Below are 26,636 nucleotides of genomic sequence, written 5' to 3'. Positions count from 1 at the left end.
TCACCGCCCTCTAAGTTAAAAAGGAGCCACATGTGTCTTGAAGCCTTGTTTTTTTGAAGAAGATCAAGAAAACAGGGCTTAAGCAGGATCACCTCTAGCAGTTGCATGCAAGCAAGGAAATGCCTAGAAGGCATCATTGTGGAGAAATCCCCAAAACCCTTTCTAGGAAGACATAGAGGCTCTTCTGGAACTACAGGCTGGGAAGACAAGTAGGGGGACTTGCTCTTTCTGTGTGAGAACAGTTAGAGTGCATGGAGCTCTGCCTGGGGATGGACGATGAGGCAACTGAGAACATATTGATAAGCATTAAAGAGAAGAGAGGTAAGGGTGACATTGCAGTGGGTGTCTGCTACAGGTCACCTGACCAGGCAGAACCAGCGGATGAAGCCCTCTACAGATAGGAGGAGCCACACATTCACAGGCCCTGGTCCTCCTGGGGAACTTCAACCACCACGATATCTGCTGGAGGGACAACACAGCAGGCCATAAGCAAGCCAGGAGGTTCCTGGGGTGCAATGGATGACAACTTCATCACCCAAGTGATAGAGGATCCAATGAGGACAAGTGTTCTGCTGGACCTCATACACACCGAGAAGGGAGGGCTCGTTGGGACTGTGAAGATCAAAGGCAGCCTGGGCTGCAGTGACCATGAAATGGTGGAGTTCCTGAGGGGAGCAAGGAAGGTAAATAGCAAGCTCCCAACCCGGGTCCTTAAGAGAGCAGACTTTGTTCTCTTTAAAATCTGCTCAGAAAAGATCTGTGGGATAAGGCCTTTTAGGCAAGAGGGGCCCAGGAGAGCTGGTTAACATTCAAGGACCACGTCCTCCAAGCTCAAGAGCAAACCATCCCAATGAGGAGGAAGTCAGGCAAGCATGCCTGGAGGCCAGCAGGGATGAACGAGAAGCTCCTGGCAAAACCAAAACACAAGAGGGAAGCATACAGGAGGTGGAAGCAAGAACAGATAAACTGGGAGGAATAGAGAGATGCTGTCCAAGCATGCAGGGATGAGGTTAGGAAAGGCAAAGCCCACATGGAACTGAATCCGGTGAGGGGTGTCAATGGCAACAAGAAGGGAATCTGTAAGGACACAGGTGACAAAAGGAAGACTAGGGGAAATGTGGTCCCACAGCTGAATGAGTGGGCCGTCTCTGATGCTGCACAGCCTGATTACACTGGACGTGGAAAGGCTGAGGTGCTGAATGCCTTCTTTGCCTCAATCTTTACAAGCAAGATGAATTTTTAGGAACCCTACGTCCTTGAGACCAGGAGCAAGGGAGACGTGTCCTTGGTGAAAGAAGATAAGTTCAGGGAATACTTAAGCAAAGTGGAGACCTCCCTCAAAAATTTTACATCTTGTAGGCAATTGCAACTCAGTTTTTTGGAAGTCAAAAGTCTTCCCCTGATTGTCTGTGTGCCAGGCCAAGAAGTGATTTTTCTCTACAAGCATCCTGCTGTCCACCCTCTAATATCCCAGTGGTAGAAGAGGGCCCACATAAATTTGATTTTGAACAGCGCTGAAATAATGGGGGAAATAACCTTTGCAGCCATCAATATCCAAAGCTTTTGGGGAGGTCCACTTAGTTTCAGGGTAAAAGATTAAGAGTCTACGAAAACCAGCAGTGCATCCCCCCGGCACCCTACAAGTGATCGCTGGAGTGACCCTGTTGGGAGGGAGAGAAAGACACGTCCTTCATGCAACGGAATGTCCTCATGCAAGGAAGCCCTTGGGTGACCAGCCAAGGATTGCAGGGCCCCTTCCTGCCCATTCGGCCACAGGCAACCTCACCAGTGTGCCCCAGGCCAACATCCCTTGCCTTGCGCTACACCCATGCAGCACTTGAGCTGAATCTTCTGCAGGCACTGACACATTCCTGCCCCATAAATCCTGGAGCCTCTCAATCCCAGCACTCAGAAGAAGCCTCCATGAGGGAATGTGTACGGCATAAGGCAGGAAATGAAAAGGTAGCATCAGGAAAACAACCAGGGCAGGTCGCGTGTACACCCCCTACCCCCAAACAGTTCCCTGCACAGCCCAGCAGTTACACAGATGTGAAGGACTAAGGCAACTCACAGATGGATGTAGAAATTAGCCTGGCCAGGCCACACATCACAGGGCCCTCATGTCTCTCACCCACCACCAGCTCCCACCAGGACACAGCAACCAGTGTCTAAGCCCCCACGGCTGCTCTGTCATGCCTGGCCTTCCCCCAGGCAGCTTTCCCTAAGGCCAGCTCTTCTCCCGGCAGGGTCTGTTCCCCACCTCTGCCTGGTGGTCTGCTCCTCCACTGAGATCTTGGATAGAGCTGTACAGCCTGGTCCCGTTGCAGAAGAAATGAGGCAGGGCTGGGGGAAGCCCACAAGGTAGGGCATGAGGAGGGCTACCTCCAGGATGGTTCTCGCTCTGCACCTGTAAGAAGTGAGGATGAAGAGGAAGCAGCAGAGGATGGACAGAGTGCACTGGGGGACAGCAGGTCCTCTGGATCCCAGCACACGGCCATGCAGCAACTGGAGGGTTGCTGAGTAGTTCTGAGTATTTTCCAAAATCGTTGTAATCGTTCAATTCCAGGAAAGAGCATTGCCACGTAGCATGTTATTTATGTTTTTCATCTTCCTTTGAACTGTGACCTCTGAGGGACATATCCCGGAGCAGGTACTCTAAGAGACAGGCCTGCAGCAATATCTGAAGAAGAGGTATGCAGCAGGGAAAAACCATAAAGCAAAGAGCAGCAGCAAGGAACCATTACATCAGGCTGATCAGGACTGTACCCAGTCAAGTCTTGAAAATTTCCAAGGCCAGAGCCTGCACAACATCTCTTTCTAAAACCTAAATAGAATTTCACAGGTTCCAAATTGTGCCCGACTTACCACTGCGCACCTTTGAGAAGAGTCTGGCTCCATCTTTTCCACATCCTCAGAGCACATAGTTGTAGACACCCATAGGGTCTCCCTTGAGCCTTCTTTTCCTAAGGCCCCATTCCCTCAGGCTCTCTTAGTGCGTCATCTCCTCAAGGCCCCTGAGTGCCTTGGGAGCTTCCGCTGGACTCGCTCCTACATGTCAGTCCCTTTCCTACATACAGAGGAGCCCCAAACAGAACGCAGGACCCCAGGCATGGTCTCATGAGTGTCAAATAGAGGAAAACAAGGCCAACAAGGCCGTGATCATCTTCAGTGTTGGTGATGTGACCCTCTGCTGCTTCCTCTTCATCCTCCCTTCTTACAGGTGCAGAGCGAGAACCATCCTGTGGCTCTGCTGTGCGGAAGGCAAGCACAGCGCTGCCTCAACCTGTGCTTCCCATTTCACTGCTGGGGCCTGTTTCCATGGCCCATGTGTCTTCACTTACATGGGAATGGACTTTGAAAGGGTCACTAGGCAGAGCACTGCCTTTTCTTCACACCGCTCTTACTCCCCTGCTGAACACCTTGATTTACAGCCTAAGGAACAAGAATGTGAAAGCTGCTGGTATTTGTTCACATGCAATAAACAGCTGGCTGGGTTGTAGTGTTTGACAGTTGAAACGATGAATAGAGCTGTTTCCTTTGAAGAAAATGCTCTAAAATTCGACTGACCAAGATGGGGTAATCCTTCCATGGATGGGATCAGTACAGCGTGCTGTGCCCTGGCGAGGGGACGGGACTTTTTTACTGTGCTGTGGGAGTGACTGAGCACTGGCATAGGTGTCGCAGGGAGTTTACTGCATCTCCCTCCTTAGAGATATTCAAAAACCACCTAGACACGGTCCTGGGCAACTGGCTCTAGGTGACTCTGCTTGAGCAGGGGGTTTGGACCAGATGACCTCCAGTGGTCCCTTCCAACCTCAAATGTTCTCAAAATGAGATTTTCTCATTCTGTGAGAGCAGCTGATGTTGAGCAGCTCAGGGTTCCCAGCATCTGAAGGGATGTAAAGCTACCTGTGCTCTCCTCTCTTTCTTTCTAGTCTTAGCGCTAATAAATGGCGTTTTAAGGAGTGCTTTGAAGAGGCTGAGTGCCTTTCTTACTGGGCTCAGTTAGTATAATTTCTGGTGCCCCAGCCTCCGTGTTTGCAGCCTGGGGGAAGTCTGGCTTGTCCCAGGCACACCATGTTCTGCTGCTGTGTGAATACATCACTGGGGCACTACTTCCTTTGCAGAGCTGGGGCTGGTCCCACACTCCCTTGTCTCCCTTAAGGAGATCACTAAGGACAGCTGGCAGCATCTAAGGCTGGAGGAGTTTTTTCAGTTGTAATGTGGGGATTCGTTGTGGCTGCAGCAATATGGATGTCCTCTAGTTTTTACGTTATCCCTGAACACAGAGACTTGGGACACGGAGAGGCAAAATGTCTGGAAAGACCAGTTTAAAGCCATTGCCCCTTGTCCTGCCACTACAGGCCCTGGGAAAACATCTTTCTTGCTCTTTTTATAAGCCCCCTTTAAGTATGGAAAGGCTGCAGGAAGGTCCCCCCAGAGCCGCCTTCTCTCCAGGCTGAACAACCCCACCTCTCTCAGCCTCTCTTCATAGGAGAGGTGTTCCAACGCTCTGATCATTTTCGTGGCCCTTCTCTGGAGCCTACACCTCTAACAGACTCTTCCCACACTCAGTGAAGAGCCATCAGCTCACAGACGGGACGTACCCCATCCCAAAGCAGACGTGCACGGTAAATGGGACAAATCATCTTTCTGGACACACTGATCCAGCAATTGACCAGTCGTGGCCTCTGAACTCCCCAGCTAGCATAAGCTCACAGCAGGGCCTGCATACCTGGTCACGTGTGCATGCCTTGCTTCATCATGTGATCTGAAGTGAACCCAGAGGCTGTCCCACCAGAGCCTACAAGCACCTCCGTCCCAAGGCTAAAGCCCATATCCCTGTCCACGGTACTCAGGGACAGAGAGAGAGCAGGCAAAGGGCTTTTGTGTGTGTGAAAGGGCTCAAGCGGGGCACCTTACTCTCACCAGCTGTATCTCCCGCTCTCACCGAGCACACATGAGTCTTCCCTCAGCCACGCTGAACCCTTGGACACAGGACTTGCAGAAGATGACTCCGTCAAGTGCAGCACCTGTGCGGTGGCCCTGCACAGTGTAGACAGCCTCTCTTCCTTTGTCTTGAGTCTTCTCAATTAACTCTAGATGACCAGAAGTCTAAATATGTGTGTGTGTGTGTTGTCTAAGCCAGCTGTTTAGTTTATCTCGAGTGTCCTTTCCTGGACTCCTCCAGCATGTGAGCTGAGTCCTCTGCCCACACTGACATGTTTTGCAGCGGAAATGCTTGGGCCTCTCACCCTGTCACACAAAAGATGCCTCCACTGGGGAATGTGCCTGGCATAAAGCAGGAAATGAAAAGGCAGCGATTCAGGAAACCAAAACACAGCCCATAGCATTAGCTGGCATGTTTTGCATTCACGAAGAGCTTGTCAGAAAATAAGCACCTCTCCAAGGGATGCCTCTGGCAGCCTGGGGCAGTAGAGGTCCATGATAAAAGCCAGCCCAACTCCTCACTCGCTCATCCACTTCTCTTGCCTCCTTCTCCGTGGGAACCAGGTGAGTCTGAAACCCCTTCTCCTTCTCTGCTTTCTCAAAAAGGAGGTCTCACTTCAGTGGACCTCTGAGCTGACACCAGGTTTCTTCTATGCCAGATCATGGGGCTGCTTGTTAGGAGAGAGGGAAGTGGGGAGGAGGTTAGACATGGAGGGAAGCTGGGGCTGTACGGAGGTGGCTTCTGGACTCAGGGGCTAGACAGTAGCTGCATAGTGGCTGGTGGCTCTTTTTTGGGCGTGGCAGGACGAGGCCAAGAAACCCTCGTACATCCCTGCACAGCCTCCACCTCCCAGCCCTGCATGTTCTTTGGCTCCCTCATAGTATGGTGACAGGCTGCTCCTCAGGCATCCCCATGTTTTGCTTCCTCCCTGCCCTCTTTCCCAGGTGCACCTCAGGCCCCGCGACATGTCCTGCTACAACCAGTGCCAGCCGTGCCTGCCCTGCCAGCCCTGCGGCCCAACCCCGCTGGCCAACAGCTGCAATGAGCCCTGTGTCAGGCAGTGCCAGAACTCCACCGTCGTCATCGAGCCCTCCCCCGTGGTGGTGACCCTGCCCGGCCCCATCCTCAGCTCCTACCCACAGAACACCATTGTGGGATCCTCCACCTCTGCTGCTGTTGGCAGCATCCTCAGCTGTGATGGAGTGCCCATCAACTCTGGGTGCTGTGACCTCTCCTGCATTACCAGCCGCTACTGTGGCAGCAGATGCCCCCCCTGCTAAAGATGCTGGCAATGGCCTCGGATAAAGACACCTAGGAACTCAGAACATGCTGCTGGACGGAGAATCAAACTTTGTGCTGCTGTTTTAAGAGCAGCTGACCATCTCTGGCTTGCTCTGCAAGGGCAAGACTGGAAGGGGCCAGCCTGGGCTCTTGGAAGACACAGCCAATGTCTACCTTTCCTGTCTTCCACTCACCCTTTTTCTCTCTTTTCTCTGCTGTCTTGTGCTCCCATCAAATCTACTGGGAGGACCCCAGAAACCAGCCTGGAGTAATCCCTCTTTAGACTCATTAAAAAATTTGCTGCAACCCTGCCTGTGTCCCTTAGGTGCTCTTTCCGTCTGCATACTGACTGCTGATGAAGATAACCATTGCTTTGGAGGGGAATGAGGTGGGGGCACAGGGGAACTCTTCATCACTCCTAGAGGTATTGGAGGGTGGGACACACTGCAGCGAGTCCTCTTTCAGGCACTGCCTCTTGAAGCTGAGGAAGACAACCCGAGTCACGACACAACCAATGGCCATCAGTCCTTGCCTTGCTGCAACTCTGCTCAGAAATACCCCCTTGGCCCTGCAGCACATCATGTGAAGAGGAATCCTGACAGCTGCTGTCCTCAAGAAGAGGAGCTGTGGGCATGTGCGAGGCCATGAGGAAGTCCATTGTCCCACAGCTGACTCTTCTTGGGGAAGAGTGGTCTCTTGCTTTGGGTGGAGGTGTACTGGGCAAGGAGACTCAGAGAAAGACATTGCCAAAGGATGGCTGGAATTGGGAATGGGTAAATGTTGCGGCATACAGATACAGCCTTTATCATAACAGGGCAGCCCTACCATCTCTCTCTCCATTCATTGCACCTCTCTCCTCTGTCTCTCTCCGTTGCCTTTCTTATATCTTCCTTCCCGCAACGATCACATGTCTGCTCACAATTCCCTTCACCTGTTTCTGTTCTTGAATCAGCTGGTACTCATTAGGCCACCTCTTAATTCTTCTCCACATGTCCCCCTTTTTTGTTTATGGTTTTGTAGCATTACCAAAGTCCTATCCGAAATTCCCAATTCCAGAATTCTTCTCCACATCACCCCCTTTTTTGTTCTCAATTGCCAAATTGTTCATAAGGGGAGACCTCATCGCGCTCTACAACTACCTGAAAGGAGGTTGTAGCGAGGTGGGTGTTGGTCTCTTCTCCCAAGTCACTAGCGATAGGACAAGAGGAAATGGCCTCAAGTTGCGCCAAGGGAGGTTTAGATTGAACATTAGGAGAAATTTCTTTACTGAAAGAGTGGTCAGGCCTTGGAACAGGCTGCCCAGGGAAGTGGTGGAGTCACCATCCCTGGAGGTATTTAAAAGACGTGTAGATGAGGCCCTTAGGGACATGGTGTAGTGGGCATGGTGGTGTTGGGTTGACGGTTGGACAGGATGATCTTAGAGGTCTTTTCCAACCTGTATGATTCTATGATTATGTTCACTAGAACAAGTTCATATTCAAATGAAACCTGTGACCCATATTCTTTTATTGATTTGCATACCTCCTTAATCACCTCATATGGTAGACAAACTTAACATTTCTAATTCCTTTTCCTATTCTCCATAACCCATATTCTTTTATTGATTTGCATACCTCCTTAATCTAATTCTTTTTCCTATTCTCCATAACCCATATTCTTTTATTGATTTGCATACCTCGTTACACAAACTTCACATTTCTAATTCTTTTTCCTATTAACATTTCTAATTCTTTTTCCTATTCTCCATCACACAGTTCACTTTCCTCTAGAACATCACTGATATGTGTGTGTGGGTACGAGACCCTGCAGCAGATCTTCTTGGGGGGGAGGGCAGGAACAAATAGTGCTTTAGCCTCTATCGCTGCAAAACTTCATCCGCCATGGGCACAAGTTCAAATGAATCTTTATCATCTTTTGATTTTCCCTCCAGAATTGCTGAATCAGTCACGTTTTGCAACACCTGCTCTGCAGGACGCAACTTCTGCAGAGCTGAATACACACAATATTCCTTCTAGAACTTCTAATTGCAAAGTTTTCCTCTTCAGTTCTTCTACTGAGATGCCGTCTGCCCCATGACCAATGTATAAAGTTCATATAACTTCCCCGCGGCTGCTCACCTCTGTATCCCTTTCCTTTCAACGGCTTTTTTTCTGTTTCCTTTCAACAGCTTCTATCCCGTTTCTTTTCAACGGCTTTTTTTCTCTGTTTCTTTTCAACAGCTTTTGCCGTTCAGCGGGGCTCACCACCAGATATTTCTATTTCCATTCTTGAAGACCTTCTTTCTTCAGGTTTTCTTCTTCAAGTCCCTGTTCGGGCGCCAATTGTTGCAGCATACAGATACAGCCTTTATCATAACAGGACAGCCCTACCATATATCTCCATTCATTGCACCTCTCTCCTCTGTCTCTCTCCGTTGCCTTTCTTATATCTTCCTTCCGGCAACGATCACATGTCTGCTCACAATTCCCTTCACCTGTTTCTGTTCTTGAATCAGCTGGTACTCATTAGGCCACCTCTTAATTCTTCTCCACATGTCCCCCTTTTTGTTTATGGTTTTGTAGCATTGCCAAAGTCCTATCCGAAACTCCCGATTCCAGAATTCTTCTCCACAGGTAAATAGCCTTGGGGATGGCCCACAATCCCTACGCCACCCGTCCCTCCCCTCCATCACCCGATCTAGGGGCCATGGCCAGCACGCTTGCCAATGGGCTGCAAGGACAGCTTCCCCATGCAGCCCTATCACCCTTCAGCACAGCATCTGCCATGGACCACAAGTGTTCTGCTGGACCTCATATGCAGCAAGAAGGGAGGGCTCGTTGGGGGATGTGAAGATCAAAGGCAGCCTGGGTTGCAGTAACCATAAAATTGTGGAGTTTAGGGTCCCGAGGGGAGCAAGGAGGGTAAATAGCAAGCTTACCACCCTGGATTTCAGGAGAGCAGACTTTGTTCTCTTTAAAAGGCTGCTCAGGGATATGGCCTTGGGAGGCAAGAGGGGACCAAGAAACTTGGCAAATATTCAAGGACCACATCCTCCAAGCTTAAGAGCAAACCATCCCAATGAGGAGGAAGTCAGGCAAGCGTGCCTGGAGGCCAGCGTGGATGGATAAGGAGCTCCTGGCAAAACCAAAACACAAGAAGGAAGCATACAGGAGGTGGAAGCAAGAACAGATAAACTGTGAGGAATAGAGAGATGCTGTCCAAGCATGCAGGGATGAGGTTAGGAAAGCCAAAGCCCAAGTGGAACTGAATCTGGCGAGGGATGTCAATGGTAAGAAGAAGGGAATCTGTAAGGACAGAAGTGACAAAAGGAAGACTAGGGGAAATGTGGTCCCACAGCTGAATGAGTGGGCCTTCTCTGATGCCACACAACCTGAAAAGAGAGCCCACATAAATTTGATTTTGAGCAGCGTTGAAAAACTGGAGGAACTCACCTTTGCAGCCCTCGATATCCAAAGCCTGGGGAAGTCTGCTTAGTATCCTGGGTAAAAGATTAAAAGTCTACGAAAGCCAGCAGTGCAGCCCCCCCGCACCCTACAAGTGATCATTGGAGTGACCCTGTTGGGAGGGAGAGAAAGAGAAAGACATGGCACGTCCGCACGCAAGGAAGCCCTTGGGTAACCAGCCAAGGATTGCAGGGCCCCTTCCTGTCCATGCGGCCACAGGCAGCCCCACCAGTGTGCCCCAGGCCAACATCCCTTGTCTGCGCTACACCCATGTGGCACTTGAGCTGAGTCTTCTGCAGGCACTGACACATTCCTGCCTCATAAATCCTGGAGCCTCTCAATCCCAGCACTAAGAGGTTCCCCATGAGGGAATGGGTATGGCATAAGGCAGGAAATGAAAAGGCGGCACCAGGGAAAACAACCACGCAGCCCATGTCAATAGCTGGGATGTTTTCCGTTCATCATGGGAACCTTAGAAAATTACCGCTTCCATAGAAGCTACGTCTGGGCCTGGGGCAGGTCAGGGCCGCCATAAAAGCCAGCCCAACTCCTCGCTGTCTCATCCACTTCTCTCGCCTCCTTCTCCTTGGGAACCAGGTGAGTCTGATGCCTTTTCCCCACAACATTTTTCTGTTCATGAGATGTGTGCTCCTCCATCCTATGCTGGGTCACGGTGCTGCTTGAGAGGGGGAAGAAGGGCAAAGCTCTGACTCAGAGAGTGTCCAGAAGTTGGCGGAGAGGGTGCTTCTTTTAGGAGATAGTCAGCAGCCTCTTTGGGCCTGGCAACACTTTGCAGTACTGTGTCAGGATGAGGCCAAGAAACCCTTTGGCCTCACTGCCCAGTTTCTACCTCCTGGCTCAGCAGGTGCCTTTGAAACACTCATGGCAGGGTGACCGACTTGTGGTGGGATGGTCCTTACCTGTGCCTGTGTTCTGATTCTTCCTGACCCTCTCTCCCAGGTGCACCTCCAGACCCTTACAGAATGTCCTGCTACGACCAATGCCTGCCGTGCCGGCCCTGCGGCCCAACCCCGCTGGCCAACAGCTGCAATGAGCCCTGTGTCAGGCAGTGCCAGAACTCCACCGTTGTCATCGAGCCCTCCCCCGTGGTGGTGACCCTGCCCGGCCCCATCCTCAGCTCCTACCCACAGAACACCATTGTGGGATCCTCCACCTCTGCTGCTGTTGGCAGCATCCTCAGCTGTGATGGAGTGCCCATCAACTCTGGGTGCTGTGACCTCTCTGGCATTTCCAGCCGCTACTATGGCAGAAGATGTCCCCCTTGCTAAAGCCACTGGTGACAGCCCGGACAAGGATCCCGAGGAAACCAACAGCTGATGCCAGACTGAGGACAGAGCTCCCAGCATCCATTTCAGAGAGGCTGAGATTCCAGTGCTGTCCTTCTAGAGGAGGGCAGCTGGGGCTCTCTGAAAACATGGTCAAAGTCTAAGTTCCTTGCCTTCCACTCTCTCCCATCTCTTTCTTGTCTTCTATTCTTCTGGGCCATAAGAACCCCAGAGTAACCTGAGGCATCTGCTGGCCCCTCTCTTTCCGTGGGACAGGCAGATGGATGGCCTGTGGGATCTCCAGTGTGCGTGTTGGGCACAGACTTTCTGCAGCTGGTGGTGCTCTCCCTGCTCTGGCTGCTTCCTTTACAAGTGAATTTGTTCCTTCTTCAGAGTCATTAAAGTTTTCTGCATCCCAGCCTCTGCCTCCACATAATCCTTTTCTTGGTGGACATTGTCTCATGTTGCCGAGGATGAAATGTGTTGGCTTTGGTAGTTTGGGGTGAAGGTGAGGACACAAGCGGACTTTTCATCATTCCCAGAGGAATGGGAAGATGGGACAGAGGGCAATGGGTCCCTTCCAGGCACTGTCTCTTGGAGGTGAGGAAGACACACGCAGCTCCTCCAAACCAGTGCTGTTCAGGCCCTACATTCCAGCATCTCTGCTCAGATATGGCCTCTTGGCCTCAGAGCATGTCCTGCAGATGGGGAGGTTGACCACTGCTATCCCCCAGAGAGGAGCCTGGTGCTGCTGGAGCCTCTGAGAGCTCAGCAGCTCACAAGCTTGTGCTGAAGGGAGTTCCTCTTGCTTTGGATAGCCCTGTGCTGAGAAAAGAGGCTGCATTAGAAGATGGCCCCAAAGGATGCAGGAGTGGGTGTGATCTGAGAAAAAGCCTTCAAAACAGCCCCACCTTTTCCTCCTCATCCCCCTACCTGTCTCCAGAATGAGGCAGTATGGCCTACACCAAAGGGCAAGGACAGCAAGGACAGCTCCCCTATACACCCTCCACACCCCAAAGTTTCCTGCACAGCCCAGCGGTTACACACATGTGCAGGGCTAAGGCAACTCACAGGTAGATATTAAAATCAGCCTGGCCAAGCCACACACCAGGGCCCTCATGCCTCTCACACACCCCCAGCTCCCACCAGACAGGGAGCCCCAAGGACAGCAGCCAGTGTCCCAGCCCTCATGGCTGCTCTGTCATGCCTGGTACAGCTTTCCCCAAAGCTGGTAATTGTCCTGGCAGGGCCTCTTGCCCACCTCTGCCTAGTGGTCTTCCTCCCCCTTGTGCTCTTGGACAGAGTTGTACAGCCTGGTCCTACTGCAGAAGAAATGAGGTAGGGCTGGGGGAAGCCCACGAGGTAGGACATGGGAAGGGTTCCAAGGACCGGCAGATGCACTGGGGAGAGCAGGTCCTCTGGAGCCCAGCACACGGCCATGCAGCAACTGGAGGGTTCACAGAGCAGTTCTGAGTATTTTCCAAAATTGTTTGTAATCGTGTAATTCCAGGAAAGAGCATTGCCACATGGCATGTTATTTATGTTTTTCATCTTCCTTTGAACTGTGACCTTGGAGGGACACATCCCGGAGCAGGTTCTCTAAGAGACAGGCCTGCAGGAATATCCGAAGAAGCAATGTGCACTAGAGAAACCATAAAGCAAAGAGCAGCAGCAAGGAACCTTTGTACAAGCAGTGCCAACCTCCTGCATTGCCCCTCATGTCTCCAAAGCCATTGGGCAGAATAACCACATAACACATGGTGAAAATGAGGGAACCTGAGACTCTTTCACCACCACCTTCTTCCTCTCAAGCCACTGACACTGTCCTCTCCTGGAAGAGGACCTTGTCCTGCAGATTCCTGGGTGCAGAGGGGAAGCAGCGCTGCCAGGGGACACCTCAGGGCCCCTTCCCCCAAGCTCAGCCTTGCCCAGACACATCCCCTCCCTCCCCTGGGTTGTTGCGCAGCCAAGGAAGCTCCCTGCACCAGGGTGTCTTGCACAGCACAGAGGTACAAGGCACTGTCAGAGACCTCGACTTCCTCCAGCCGCAGGAGGCTGTATTTCCCCGTGGTGTTCAGCAGCGTGGTGAGACGGCCATTGCGCTTGGGGGCAGCTGCTGCATGGTATGAGATATGCTGTGGGGCTTGGCCTTTCCTCTGCTGGTACCAAAACAAGGCATCAAAGCCAGAGATCTGGTAGGTGCAGGTGGTCTGGAAGGTGTCTCTCTCCTCTACTGTGACTTGTCCTTCTTGCTGGGTGATGGTGGTCTGCCCCATGGTGCCTGGAAGAAAGCAAGGGTCAGCGACTGTGCAGGGAAAGACTCTGAGATGCAAAACAAGAGGGGATGCAAAGTGTTGGAGGAGAAGGCTCCCTGTCCCGTGTGCTGCAGCCAGAGCCACGTCAATGGGAACAGCAAGGCGGTGGGTGTCTTTGGGCAGGTCTGAGACCTCAGCTCAGCATGGATCCCACAGCAGAATAATGCCAATTAGCTCCACAGGGTTACCCCCAGAGGAAAGCTGTGCTTTCATCAGCAGCTTTGGCTTCTGTCCCCAGGGGACCCCCTTGGAAGACTGAGGGCTACTGCTCAGGAGTGGAATGTGTTTGGCAATGTGAGCCAAGAGTGTTTTTGCCAACATCTGCTAAACGGGGAAGGAGGAGTTTAAAGTAGGTATGGAGGGGGAGGTCTCCCAGAGACTGAAGAGAAGGGAGAGCACAAGGGGTAGAAGCGGTATGCATGGGGGGCAGCACACCAGGGGAGACTCTCTCACTTCCCCTGTGGCACAGGTGGTGGTGGAGTTAAATACCTGCTACACACCTCCTGCTCAAGAAGAGGGGGCAGCTGATGCCTTCTTCAGGCAGTTGGGGAAAACCCCACAGGCCCTGGTACCCATGGATGACTTTTACCACCTCAGTATCCGCTGCAGGAGGAAAATGGCTGGGCACAAGCAAACCAGGACATGGCTGGGGCATATGGAAGACAAATTTTTGATGCAGGCAATCCATGAACAGACCTAGGAGAGAGGCTCGGTTAGACCTGCTACTCACAAATGAGGAAGAACTCTTGGACAATGTAAAGTTCAAGGGCAGCCCTGCCTGCAGTGACCATGAGACTGTGGACCTTAAGATCCTCAGAGGACTGACCAAGACAAACAGGATGACTACTGCCCCCGACTTCAGAAGAGCACATCGTAGTCTTGTCAGGGACCTACCTGCTTGTCAGGATGCCATGGGAAACTGCCCTAGAGTTCAGAGGTTCCCAGGAGAGCTGGAGAACCTTCAAGGAGAGCCTCCTCAGAGCACAAGGATGGTCCTCTGCAATGTGCGGAAAGGTGAGCCAGGAAAAGCCAGAGCACAGCTGGAGTGGAACCTTGGAAGGGAGGGAATGAGGAAAGGTACCTCTGAGCCTATTGGCAGCAAAAGGAAGGCTAAGTAGATGTGGTCTTATTGCTCGGTGAGGAAGAGGACCTGGTGACAAATGATAGTGAAAAGGCTGATGTACTCGATGCCTATTTCTCCTCAGTTTTTAGTGATATGGCTTCTCCTCAGGCCTATCACATCCCTGCGCCTCCCCGCAGACTCCATGGGAATGAATTTGGGATGCATCCGAGGGTGTTCAAGGAGCTGACTGGACAGTCCCTACTCAGTCCCTGGAAAGAAGATGGAGGAAATGCTCTCAGAAGCCCTTCCTAAACTCATGAAAGGCAGGAAGGAGATTGAGAGCAGCTCACCTGGGTTTACTGAGGGCAAATCATTCCTCACCAACCGCATTGCTTTCTGTGAGGAGGTGACTGCCACTGTGGGGAAGGGGAGGGCACTGGCTGTGGTCTACCTTGACTTTAGCAAGACCTTTGCCATACCCTCATGGGTGCACACACAGGAACACCCATACGCACGCAGAGGTATGCACACTCACAGGCATGCACACACACAAATATGTGTGGTGTTGGGGAATTTTTATTGTACCCCTTGAGGCAAATTAAGTACATGCTTTTGCTTAGATATGAATGAAGCTCCTGCCTGACCTTATTGGTCTCCTCAAGGGTCTGGGACCAGCCCCTGCCCTTGCAAAGGGAGCGCTGCCACGGTGACACACCATGTGGCAGCAGAAGGGTGTGTCTGGGACAAGCCAGACTCCACTTAGGCTACAGACGCTGAGGCTGGGACATCAGAAGTGATGTAGTAGTGAACTGTCTCCAGAGTCACTTGAAGGTAAACACCCTGTCGTGGTTTAACCTGGCAGGCAGCCAAATAACACACAGCTGCTTGCTCACTCCCCCCGCCCCCCCAGAGGGACGGGGAGAGACTCAGAAGGGTAAGAGTGAGAAAAACTCGTGGGTTGAGATAAAGACAGTTTAATAGAACAGAAAAAAATGGAAAATAATACTAATAAATAATGATAGAATATACAAAACGAGTGATGCACAATGCAATTGCTCACCACCCGCGCTGACCGATAACCAAGTAGCGATCGGTACTTCCTGGATCACGCCTACCGTTCATATACTGAGCATGACGTCACATGATATGGAATACCCCATCAGCCAGCTGGGCTGGCTGTCCTGATTATGTTCCCTCCCATCTTGTGTACCTAGCTCAGTCAGTAGGCACGGGAGCTGTCCTTGGACTAGGAGGGCACTTAGCAACAACTGAAAACACCCGTGTGTTATCATAATCCTCCTCATGCTAAATCCAAAACACAGCACTAGGAAGAAATTTAACCCTATCCCAGCCGAAACCAGGACAGTATCCACCCCTTATTCTATACCATTTATGTTATGCTTAGGTCTCACATTTTTCGATATATTTCAATTAATCACCACTATCTTTCTTTTTATATATACATATATATATATGCACACACAGATATCATTCCCTTAGTTCCCTTTAAAATGTCCATTGAGTTCATTTCGTCCACGACTTTGGGCTCCATCTGTCATAACAGTCTTTCAGGGCAGAAGAGATGGTGTGTGGTGTTGGGCTGTTGCGTCCTGAAGCCAGTTCTCATCTCGGTACTGCTGCGCTCGTCCAGTTCTGTCATCGTTGCACTTTGCTCGGTTTCATCAGAGTTAGTTCATTCTTCGTTAATCTGGGTGATTTTCACTGCTATACCATTGATAGCAACCATAGAAATAATGATATACAATATCATATAACAATTGACATCATAAAATTCAGTTCATTGGCTATTTTCACCCAAAATCAAATCCCCTTGAGGTACACACCGGACCTCCCCATCCTTTTGCATCACCCACCAAGTGCACCCAGGTCCTTGAGCAAAAGCAATCCCACGGATGGGTTTTCCCTTGCCAGAGGCAGGAGTAACCCAGACTGTCTTCCCCAGCATATTTCTTATGTGCACGACAGGGACTTTATCTCCATATACAGTACCTAAGAGTCTTGATTGGGCAGGGCCATCTCGATTAACAGATCACCTAGTGTTGACTAACCAGGTGGCTTTTGCTAAATGTGTATCCCAATGCTTGAATGTCCCACCACCCATTGCCCTCAGCGTAGTCTTTAGCAGTCCATTGCATTGTTCGATTTTCCCGGAGGCTGGTGCGTGGTAGGGGATGTGATAGACCCACTCAATGCCATGCTCTTTGGCCCAGGTGTCTATGAGGGTGTGTCCTAGTTTTGGCTGGGATAGGGTTAAATTTCTTCCTAGTGCTATGTTTTGGATTTAGTATGAGGAGAATGTTGATAACACACTGATGTTTTCAGTTGTTGCTAAGTACCCTCCTAGTCCAAGGACAGCTCCCGTGCCTACTGACTGAGCTAGGTACACAAGATGGGAGGGAACATAATCAGGACAGCCAGCCCAGCTGGCTAATGGGGTATTCCATACCATGTGACGTCATGCTCAGTATATGAACGGTAGGCGTGATCCAGGAAGTACCGATCGCTACTTGGTTATCGGTCAGCGCGGGTGGTGAGCAATTGCATTGTGCATCACTCATTTTGTATATTCTATCATTATTTATTATCATTATTCTCCCTTTTGTGTTCTATTAAACTGTCTTTATCTCAACCCACGAGTTTTTCTCACTCTTACCCTTCCGATTCTCTCCCCGTCCCACTGGGGGGCGGTGGGAGTGAGTGAGTGGCTGCGTGGTATTTGGCTGCCTGCCAGGTTAAACCACGACAGTCCTTTTTGGTGCCCAACGTGGGGCCTCGAAGGGTTGAGATAACGATAGATCTGACCAAAGTGTGTTAAGGCAAAATTGTTATAAGCATCCATTATATTGATTGGTCACAATGTTGATGTATTGGCTGTCAAAGTTGTGGGGCTGGCTCTCAATGTTGGGTCATGTAATACCTTGCTTGCAGTATATGTTCCCTTTTGTGCTGTTTATCATTATTCGGAACTGGGCCAAGATTATCATTTTGTTGCTGTTTTATGAGGTGATAAAATCATTGGTCGTAAGTCTAATCTGGTATCTGTACTCGGCACTGCAGTCATTTCTGTACCTCGGGAACCACCTCTTAGAAATTATTGGTAATTGCACTTGTTTCTCCTCGGAGAATGAATTTAAGGGGGAGACGGGATGGGATACTCTCTCCCACTTGTTCATCTTCCCTTCCATATTGTCAGAAACTCCTTTTTCTTCTATCCTCTTCACAAAGACGTCCACAATATTCCCTGAGAATTTTGAATATCCTTGGGATGTTCAAACAAGCATGTTCATACTGCTATGTCTCCTGAATGTGGTTCAGGCCTTGTTTAGGGTTAAACAACTATTCAGGAATACTGTCCAGAGATCAACCCTCAGGAACAAGAAAAGAGGGAGGGCAAGCAGTGGTGCCTCATCGGGGCGGGCGGAGCGGCGAGTCTCGGGGGCGGCTACAGACACGGTGGCTACTCAAAACCTCACGACAGGCACTGCGGCTACTCCAACCCCCACGACAACCCCTGTGGTTACTCAAACCCCGGCAACAGTCACCGTAGCTTCTCCAACCCCTGCGACAGGCACTGCAGCCACTCAAGCTCCAGCAACAGGCACTACAGTTACTCCAACCCCCATGACAAGCACTGCAGCTACCCAAACCCCAGCAACAGGCACTACAGCTGAACCAGAGGACCAACCCTTGCTGGTATCCGTTGCCCCTGTACAGAAGAGGAAATCTGGGAAGCGGAGATCAGGTCGTTTAGAAAGGGATGATGAAAGAGCAGGGCCATCACGAGGAGGGGAGGAGGAAGAGGAAGAACTCATAAACGAGACGGAAACCACCCGATCCCTATCCCTGAGTGAGCTGCGAGATATGCGGAAAGATTTCAGCCGTCGTCCAGGCGAGCATATTGTTACCTGGCTGCTCCGATGCTGGGATAATGGGGCCAGTAGCCTGGAATTGGAGGGGAAGGAAGCCAAACAGCTGGGATCCCTTGCTAGGGAAGGAGGTATTGACAAAGCAATTGGAAAAGGGACACAGGTCCTCAGCCTCTGGAGGCGACTGCTGTCAGGCGTGAAGGAAAGGTATCCCTTCAAGGAAGATGTTATATATCGCCTAGGCAAATGGACCACTATGGAGAGAGGTATCCAGTACCTGAGAGAACTAGGCGTGCTGGAGGTGGTTTATAGTGACCTGAACGACAACCAAACGCCCAAAGATCCAGATGACGTCCAATGCAGCCGACCCATGTGGCGGAAGTTGGTACGGAGCGCACCAGCATCGTACGCCAGTTCGTTGGCAGTACTGTGCTGGAAAGAGGAAGAAGCACCAACGGTGGATGAGGTGGTTAGCAGACTTCGAGATTTTGAAGAAACTATCTCCTCCTCCCTTGTCTCGGCTGTAGAGAAACTGTCCCGAGAGGACCAGCAACTCAAAGACAATAGGTCCTATTCTCCACCTGTACGGACCAGTATCTCAGCCATTAGGAGTCAGCGTTTTTCTCCTCAAGAGAGAGGATATCGAAAGTACACACCACAGGGCACCCTGTGGTTTTACCTGCGTGACCACGGAGAGGACATGAGGCAGTGGGATGGAAAACCTACCTTGACCCTAGAGGCACGGGTATGTGAGTTGCAAGGAAAAACAATCACACAAGGGGGTTCTCTCAGGAAAAATGCTGCTCCAGTTTTCAGGAAAACCCTGTCTCACGACGGTCCAGTTTCCAGTGAACAGTTCCCCAGACAGAGTAGAAGGGCTGATCTTACTTTGGACTGTAATGAAGGAATTCTTGACTCATGTTTGCAAGAAGTGAGAAGCGGATACTATGACCAGAACTAGAGGGGCCCTGCAGGTAGGGGGGTATGGAATGGAATGGTATGGTATGGTATGGAATACCCCATTGGCCAGCTGGGCTGGCTGTCCTGATTGTGTTCCCTCCCATCTTGTGTACCTAGCTCAGTCAGTAGGCACGGGAGCTGTCCTTGGACTAGGAGGGCACTTAGCAACAACTGAAAACATCCGTGTGTTATCAACATTCTTCTCATGCTAAAGCCAAAACATAGCACTAGGAAGAAATTTAACCCTATCCCAGCCGAAACCAGGACACACCCTCTCTTCAAAAGGCAAAGAAATGCAGAAGCGACATTAGTTTACAGAGCAGCTGAAAAAATGGCTTGGCTACCCTGTGAATGTTCATGCATTCTTTTTATTTTTTCCCCAGTTTGAATTGATGTGCTGGCCTTTTTTCTTCTTGTGTTTTCCATGCAAGTGCAGGTGGTGTAATTGCCTGTAGGAAGAGGGAGCTGCCTGGATGGATCCTGTGCCTTTTTCCGTCCTTGCCAAGACCTGCTCAGTTGTGCTGCCAACCTAGAGGTCATGCCAAGAGCCAGTAGCAGTGCCCTGGCAGTGCTTTGGCCAAAGGGCTTGCTCGTCTGTCAGAAGAAATGCCATCCCCCCTCTTCTACAAGGACACCTGCAGATGGTATCATCATTGCGAAGGACCTGAGGTACCTTCTGCTTCTTACAAGGTTTAGTGTGGGAGAGGTAGGAAGTCCAACTGTGCTGCTCTTGATGATGGTTATTAAGAGTATGACGAGGGAAACGAGATTTCAGACATGCAAGTGAAACGCCCTTATAAAGCTTATGGCCTTTGGTCATTCTGAGATACGTTTCATGAGCCATAATTCCCTCTTGATGGAGGACATAGGTGTGGGGATTTCCATTCTTCCACTTGCACACTTTTGTCAAGACATCTGAATTGTCATGCAGGAAATAGGATATGAGACTGTAGTAGCTGCCAAGAGACGTTACCACTGATCAGAAGGGATGACATTTACATGTAAAAAAAACTTCTCCCAGCAGAATGGCAGCCAATTCCTGAGCACAAAATCTCTCTGAGCCTGCCTGCAGCTCTCTCGTGCACCCAGCACCCTCAAACTTGCTGATCTTCAGGTTCTCCTGCATGCTCTGTAACAGAGCAATTTGATCTCCCTCAGAAAGACACCATTTCACTGCGTCTTTTCTGTGCTGACTGCCCTCAACTCCAACATGTTTAGCTCCAATCTCCAGCCTCAACGCATTCAGCAGCATGAGCGACTTTTTTCAGAGACTCCTGCCCATGTGTGCTGGGCATGACCCCTCAATTGGGTGGTGGAGGGGAGATGAAGGTGGAGTAGCAGCTATGGGCCATCCCAAGGGCTCTTCCCTGCTTTACCACTCTTGCCATTCTGCAAAGCAAACCATCTCCTGGAGCCCCTCACCCACCCCCTGCCACCCCGGCCATAGCAAGACTAAAGACCTTCCTCAAGAGCTCATGGGGCTGCTGACCCCTCAGGGCCTCCCGCCTCTCTGGGCATTTGTGGGCAGAGACACAGCAAGGCAAGGCCTGATGGTCCCTGGCAGCAGAACAGCCAGGGATGACTTCCTCAGCTCCAAGGGATGGTGCCCAAAAGAGGAGCCTCTGCACGGGGTCCCAACCTCCCATTCCTCTCCCAATGGAGAAGGGTCTCCTTGTGCCCTCACCCCTTTCCATCCCAGAGCAACACCTTTCTCCTTTGGCAGCTGGGGAGTGTCTGCAGAGGGAAGGAGCACATGGAGGCCAGGCTTGAATGCAGCAGAACTTTAATGAGACAAAAAAGGGAAACAAAGTCACTCCAAGTAGAGGACAGCAGTGCAGGGAGCCCTGGGGGCAGCCAAGAGTCTGCGGTCCTTGGCTGTGAAGAAGTTCTTGCATGATGTCAGTCTGCCTGCCCCATAGAGGGACAGGAGACAAATTGTTCCCCTCCAAGCTGGCCCTGGGGGGACCTTGCTGCCCAGGGGAACTGAAGCAAACAAAGCAAAGGGATAGAAAGGCAAAGCCATTCAGCTGTACTGAAAACTCATGCAAAATCTTGATGCCCTGCCCAGCACCATGCTCTGAGTTGCTCAAGGTGTCTCCCTGGGGCTTCCCCAGCATCTTCAGCAGGGGAGGCACCTACTGCCATAGTAGCGGCTGGAAATGCCAGAGAGGTCACAGCACCCAGAGGTGATGGGCACTCCATCACAGCTGAGGATGCTGCCAACAGCAGCAGAGGTGGAGGATCCCACAACCGTGTTCTGTGGGAAGGAGCTGAGGATGGGGCCGGGCAGGGTCACCACCACAGGAGGGGGCTCAATGACAACGGTGGAGTTCTGGCACTGCCTGACACAGGGCTCATTGCAGCTGTTGGCCAGCGGGATCGGGCCGCAGGGTCGGCATGGCAGGCATGGTTTGTAGCAGGACATGTCTCGGGCCTGGAGCTGCACCTGGGAGAGAAGCAAGGACGAAGCAGAGCACAAGGGTGGGTGAGGAACAGCCTGGTTAAACTATCACAAAGGAGCCAAGGCTAATACTGAGTGGGGAGTTGAAAGCTATGCCAGGACCCACACGTTATTCATCACCCAATAAAAAGCAGCCTGGCCCCGGGAGGCTCTGTCATAACGAGAACATGCAAGGCCTAGCACAGGACAGAGCCATTATCAGCTGAGATGTCCATCGAGGAGAGATCTCGCTTTGAAGAGGAGGAGAAGGGGCTTCAGACTCAGCTGCTTCCCAAGCAGAAGGAGGCAAGAGAAGGGGATAAGAGAGCAAGGACCTGGGCTGGCTTTTATACCTGCCCTTCTTTGCTGGTGACGCAGAGGCACCCTTTGGAGACGTAACAATTCTCTGACCAGCTCATCTTGAATGCAAACCATCGCAGCTAATGATATGGGCTGTGCTTTGATATCCAACACTGCTGCCTTTTCATTTCCAGGTTTGTGCCATGCCCATTCCCTGATGAAGGCTTCTCCTGAGTGTTGAGATGAAAGGCCCCAGGATTTGGAGGGCAGGAATGCAGCAGTGCAGGCAGAAGACTCAGCTCAAGTGCTGGAGGGGTCCAGAGTAGGCAAGTGGTGTCAGCCTGGGTCACTCCGGTGGGGCTGTTTAAAGTGCTGTTCTCAGGAAGAAGGTCCAGTGTTCCTCAGCTGGATGCCATGGGCACCACGCATAAGGACGTGCCATGTCCATCTCTTTCCCTCTCTCCTCAGCTCACCCCCATGGTCATTTCTTGTTGCCTCCCCAGGTGTGTGCCTTGTGCTCCTAGGTTTTGACCCTATCCTGCCTAAAACTGCCCAGTCCCCAAGGGTCCTCAGCAGAGTCCATGGTTCATTGGCTTCCTTGTGTGTTCTTTACTTGTGTGGACTTGTAAGCAGCCACGTTTGTGAGGATGCCCAGGGAGCACAAATTTGTGTAGGGTTCCATGCCAGTGTGCATGAGCCTGTGTGCGTGTGTCCTTGTGTGTCACTCATCAGGGGGGAATGTGCTGCCCATGGCAGGGACACTCTCCACTGCTCTTTCCATGAGCACTGCAGAGCAGCAGTTTCCCAGGGTCAGAAGGAGCCTGAGTGCAGCCAAATGGTGATGGCACCAGTCTGCCAGAGATCTGTCCAGGGAAGAGGCCCTGAAATGCAGCCCCGGTCTCCTGAGCCCTCCTTTTCCTGCCCCTGCAGAGCTCACGCACTGCCGCTGCCTATTTCAGGCCCCAACAAGGATGGTTTCGCTCCAGTTTGGATCCTTACTTTAATTCAGTGTAACGATATTGGAAGTGTCTCAGCATGGCTGGCAGTCCCCCTCCTTGCCTCTCCAGGCCAATAAACATCTGTTCTCTCGAGCACGGGAGAGTTGAAAAGGGTGGGCTTTGCTTTATGGGCAAGGAGAAAGGCTGAGGAATGATGCCGACCATCTGCTGGCCTTCCCTGAGTGGATCTGCTTCCAATGCAATGTTGGGGTTGTCTGGGTGTCTGGGACACAGGCCCCCCTGTATCCGAGCCACTGTCAAATGTACTTGTGCAGCTCATTGACCTGGTGGTGTGTGAGGCAGGGACTGAGACCTTGGATCAAACAGGTACTGAATGAAAGGAACATGAAGCCTGACATCACTGTGCTGTGAGTAGAAGAAGAGACTCTATGGCTTGCACAGGAGAGCCAGAGAACTGATGACTGCTTTGGACTTGAGCCCACAAGGACCTTCATGCCCCACATTGGAATCTCAGTTCAACTGCCCAGCAACTGCCCCTGGGAGGGAAAGGACATTGGATTCAAGACCGCATCCCCCAAAGCCAGCTGCTGTCTTACAGGGGTGTCCACTATAGACCCTCTTTCTGACGTGGGCTGTGCACAGTGGGTCTAACGCATCTCCCCTCCTGAATGTCTGTCAGCCTGAGCTCAGGTCCTACTTGCAGGCAGTGGACCCAAGGGTTTCCCCCCTTCCCTTAGGGACCTTTGGTGAGATCAGTGCCAGGGAGCTCTGCTGGGAGAGCTCAGCCAGGGCTGATTCCCCTCTCCAGGGAGCTCTGCTGAGCTGAGGCTCCAGTGTAGCCAAAGCCCAACCTCATTGCTTTCTCAGGAGGTACAGGTACTGTGGAGAAGGGAAGGGCAGGAGAGGTGTGTACCTGGAGTTTAAAAGGACCTTTGACACCCTCTCCCATACTTCCTGAGGATGAATGAGTTCATTAGGAGGCTGATAGGGTGGGTGCAAAATTGGCTGGACTACCAGGCTCCAAGAGTTGTGACCATGAAGAAATGGGCTGACTGGAACCTCATGAAGGTCAAAAAGAGCAAGGGCAAGGTTTTGCGTCTGGGGTAGAAACCAGACCATGCAGTCACACATGTTGGGCAGTCACTGTCTAGGAAGCAGATCCACAGAAAAAGCTGCGTGGTTTTAGGAGACACTTAGCTGAACCTAAGAGAGCAGCGTGCCCTTTTGGCAAAGAAGACCAACCGCATCCTGAGCTGTGACAGCCAAAGTGTTGCCAGCAGGTGCAGGAAAGTGTCCAACAATGGCCACCAAGGGGGTTAGGGCACTGTCAAACATGGCAAGTGAGGAGAAGCTGAGAGAACTGGGCCTGCCCATCTTGAAGAAGAGATGTCTCAGGGAAGACCTTCTTGCTTTCCACAACTACTTAATCAGAGGAGGTAGAGAAGGTGGACCAAGACACTGGAAGTTCTCAGCAGTAAGAGTAGAGGCAAAGGACAAGCAACTGAGACATGGAGAAATCTGATTAAGCAACAGAAATAAGGACTAGAGTGGGTTTCCCAGGGACGTCGTGCAATGTCCATCCTGGGAGGTGTTCAAGGATGGACTGAATGGGATCTTGAGCCACCTGGTCTACTGGGATCTGTTCTGAGCAGGGCGGTGGTCGAGATGACCTCTGGAGGTCCCTTCTCACCTATATTCTGACTGTGTAATTCCCACCCCACCCCTGACCCCTGCACGCCCATGGGCACGTGTGTCCTCACACCCCCTTTGCCTCAACACAACTTTTAGGCATGGTGCTGGGACTGCAGAGGGGCAGCTGAAGGGAGGCTCTCACCCTCCTCACTCCCACCTGCAGGACACCAGTGGCTGCTGTTTCCAGCCCCTGAGCTGGGAGACAGCTCTGGGAAGCTGGTCCATCTCCTGGGGCAGGGCCCTGCTGCTGCCCCGGGCTGCCCCCGGCGCTATGCAGCCTTATTCTTGCTGGGGAGTCCTTGCTGGAGGAGGGGAGAGCCCATTCCCCGGGAGAGCAACTTGCACCCCTGCAGAGCCACCGAGCCCTCTAAGCCCGGGCAAGGCCCCGATGGGCGCCGGCGCAGGGCTCAGCCCCGGGGCGGAGCTGGCGGCGGCGGAGAGGAGAGGAGGCGGCGGAGAGGAGGCGCCGCGGCCGGAGCAGAGAGCCGGGGCTGGCGGGGGGCAGCGAGGCGCGGGCGGCGGAGCGGCGGGATGTGGCGGTGCCGGGGCGCAGGGCTGGCGGGGCTGGCCGCGGTGCTCCTGGGTTCACGGGGCTGGCGGTGGTGGATGGGGGGCCGGGGCTGAGCCCATCATCTCTATCATTATGAGTTTGCTTGCATGTACGCCTGCCTTTCCATGTACCCACCCTTTTCTCTGTGAATTCAGCAGTTATTATTGCCCTGATTTCAGCCCTCTTTCACTGTAACACCCACTCTCTCTCTCCACTCTTCCACTCTTACTCTCTTCATCCATCCATCCACCCCTCTTTTTACTCATCTCTCCAGGACCCTACCAGTTCTAACCCCTCTTCCTACACTCTGATACCCCTCTCTCATCTCTCCCTGTGATTTCTTCGTATCTGTAGGCACAAGGTTGCTTTCCTGCATCTCTCCATTATTCCATACATCCACTCATCCCCCTGTACATTCAGCATTTATTCTTCTTCTGAATTCAGTCCTCTGTACTTCACTATAACACTTGCATTCTGCTGTCTCCTCATCCCCTCTTCATCCATCCGTCCGTGAATCTGACTTTCATCCCATTTCTGCATGCATCCATTCCCAATTCCCCCCAGCCTTCTCCCCTCACTCCACACACCCACACCACGATCACCACTCTCCATCCCTGGTCATGGGCACATCTACCCATCCGTTCCCGTCCAGCTCTGTCTCACTGCTGCTCTTCCTAACCATTTCTCTGGGAAAATCAGAGCTGGGTGAATTTTGGCGATCTTTGTCGTTTCCTTCTCCTTTCTCGGCAGTGGCTGTGGGCAGAGCCCAGGTGCAGCAGGAGCCATTGGCAGAGACCTCCGAGGGCACCGGCATCACCATCAACTGCTCACACCCCAACATACGGACCACCGACTTCATCCTCTGGTACCGTCAGCTCCCGGGCCGGGGCCCCAAACTCCTCGTGAGAGGTCTTAAAGGGTCCAAGGAGCTGCAGGAGGCGCCAGGGCTGCTGTCGGTGGCGGCAGACCGCCAGTCCAGCGCCCTGTGGCTCCCCCGGCCCCGGCGCGGGGACGCGGCGGTGTATTACTGCGCTGTGGGAGACACGGGGAGAGGAGCTGGGGCTGCGGCCGGGCACGAACCGCCGCGGGCGGGACCGGGCGTGTGTGTCGGGGGCGGGGGGACAGCCCCGGGCGGGCCCGCCAGGGGGCGCTGCCACTCCGCCGGAGGTGGCCGCCCCGCCCCGCACCGCACCTCCCCATCAGGTCCTGCCCAGACCCAGAGCCCAGGGCAGTTCCCCCGCCCGACCGGCACCAGCATTGGCATCGGCGTCGGTACTGGCACCAGCATTGGGTCTGCTTAGGCCTCACAGCCTCTGCGGCCCATAGCCCGGGGAGGTTGCCCAACGCGGGAAAATATCATAAAACAGTATTACACAGTGCCGCAAAATGATAACCGTGATCCAGCTCCAAGCGGTGATAAACAGCACAACAGGGAACATATACTACATGTAAGGTATTACAGAACACAATGTTGAGAACCAGCCCGACAACTTTGAGAGCCAATAAATC

At 52.1% G+C, this 26,636-nt stretch overlaps 2 protein-coding genes across 2 annotated transcripts; both read left to right on the top strand.

Moving 5' to 3' along the window:
* The first annotated feature begins 5,391 nt into the window (after positions 1-5,391).
* On the top strand, positions 5,392-6,602 carry LOC142091673 (feather keratin Cos1-1/Cos1-3/Cos2-1-like). The gene is made up of 2 exons (XM_075171063.1): positions 5,392-5,514; positions 5,896-6,602. The coding sequence occupies exons 1-2, from the start codon at positions 5,446-5,448 to the stop codon at positions 6,229-6,231; spliced, it is 405 nt and encodes a 134-aa protein (XP_075027164.1). The 5' UTR covers positions 5,392-5,445; the 3' UTR covers positions 6,232-6,602.
* Positions 6,603-10,612: 4,010 nt separating this feature from the next.
* On the top strand, positions 10,613-10,964 carry LOC142091674 (feather keratin Cos2-3-like). Its single transcript, XM_075171064.1, has one exon. The coding sequence runs from the start codon at positions 10,659-10,661 to the stop codon at positions 10,962-10,964; it is 306 nt and encodes a 101-aa protein (XP_075027165.1). The 5' UTR covers positions 10,613-10,658.
* Positions 10,965-26,636: the final 15,672 nt, after the last annotated feature.

Source organism: Calonectris borealis, chromosome 22 (genome assembly GCF_964195595.1).
Source record: "Calonectris borealis chromosome 22, bCalBor7.hap1.2, whole genome shotgun sequence".
NCBI lineage: Eukaryota > Metazoa > Chordata > Aves > Procellariiformes > Procellariidae > Calonectris > Calonectris borealis.
Note: the sequence above shows the minus strand (reverse complement) of the source record. Positions and strands in the feature narration are given on the sequence as shown.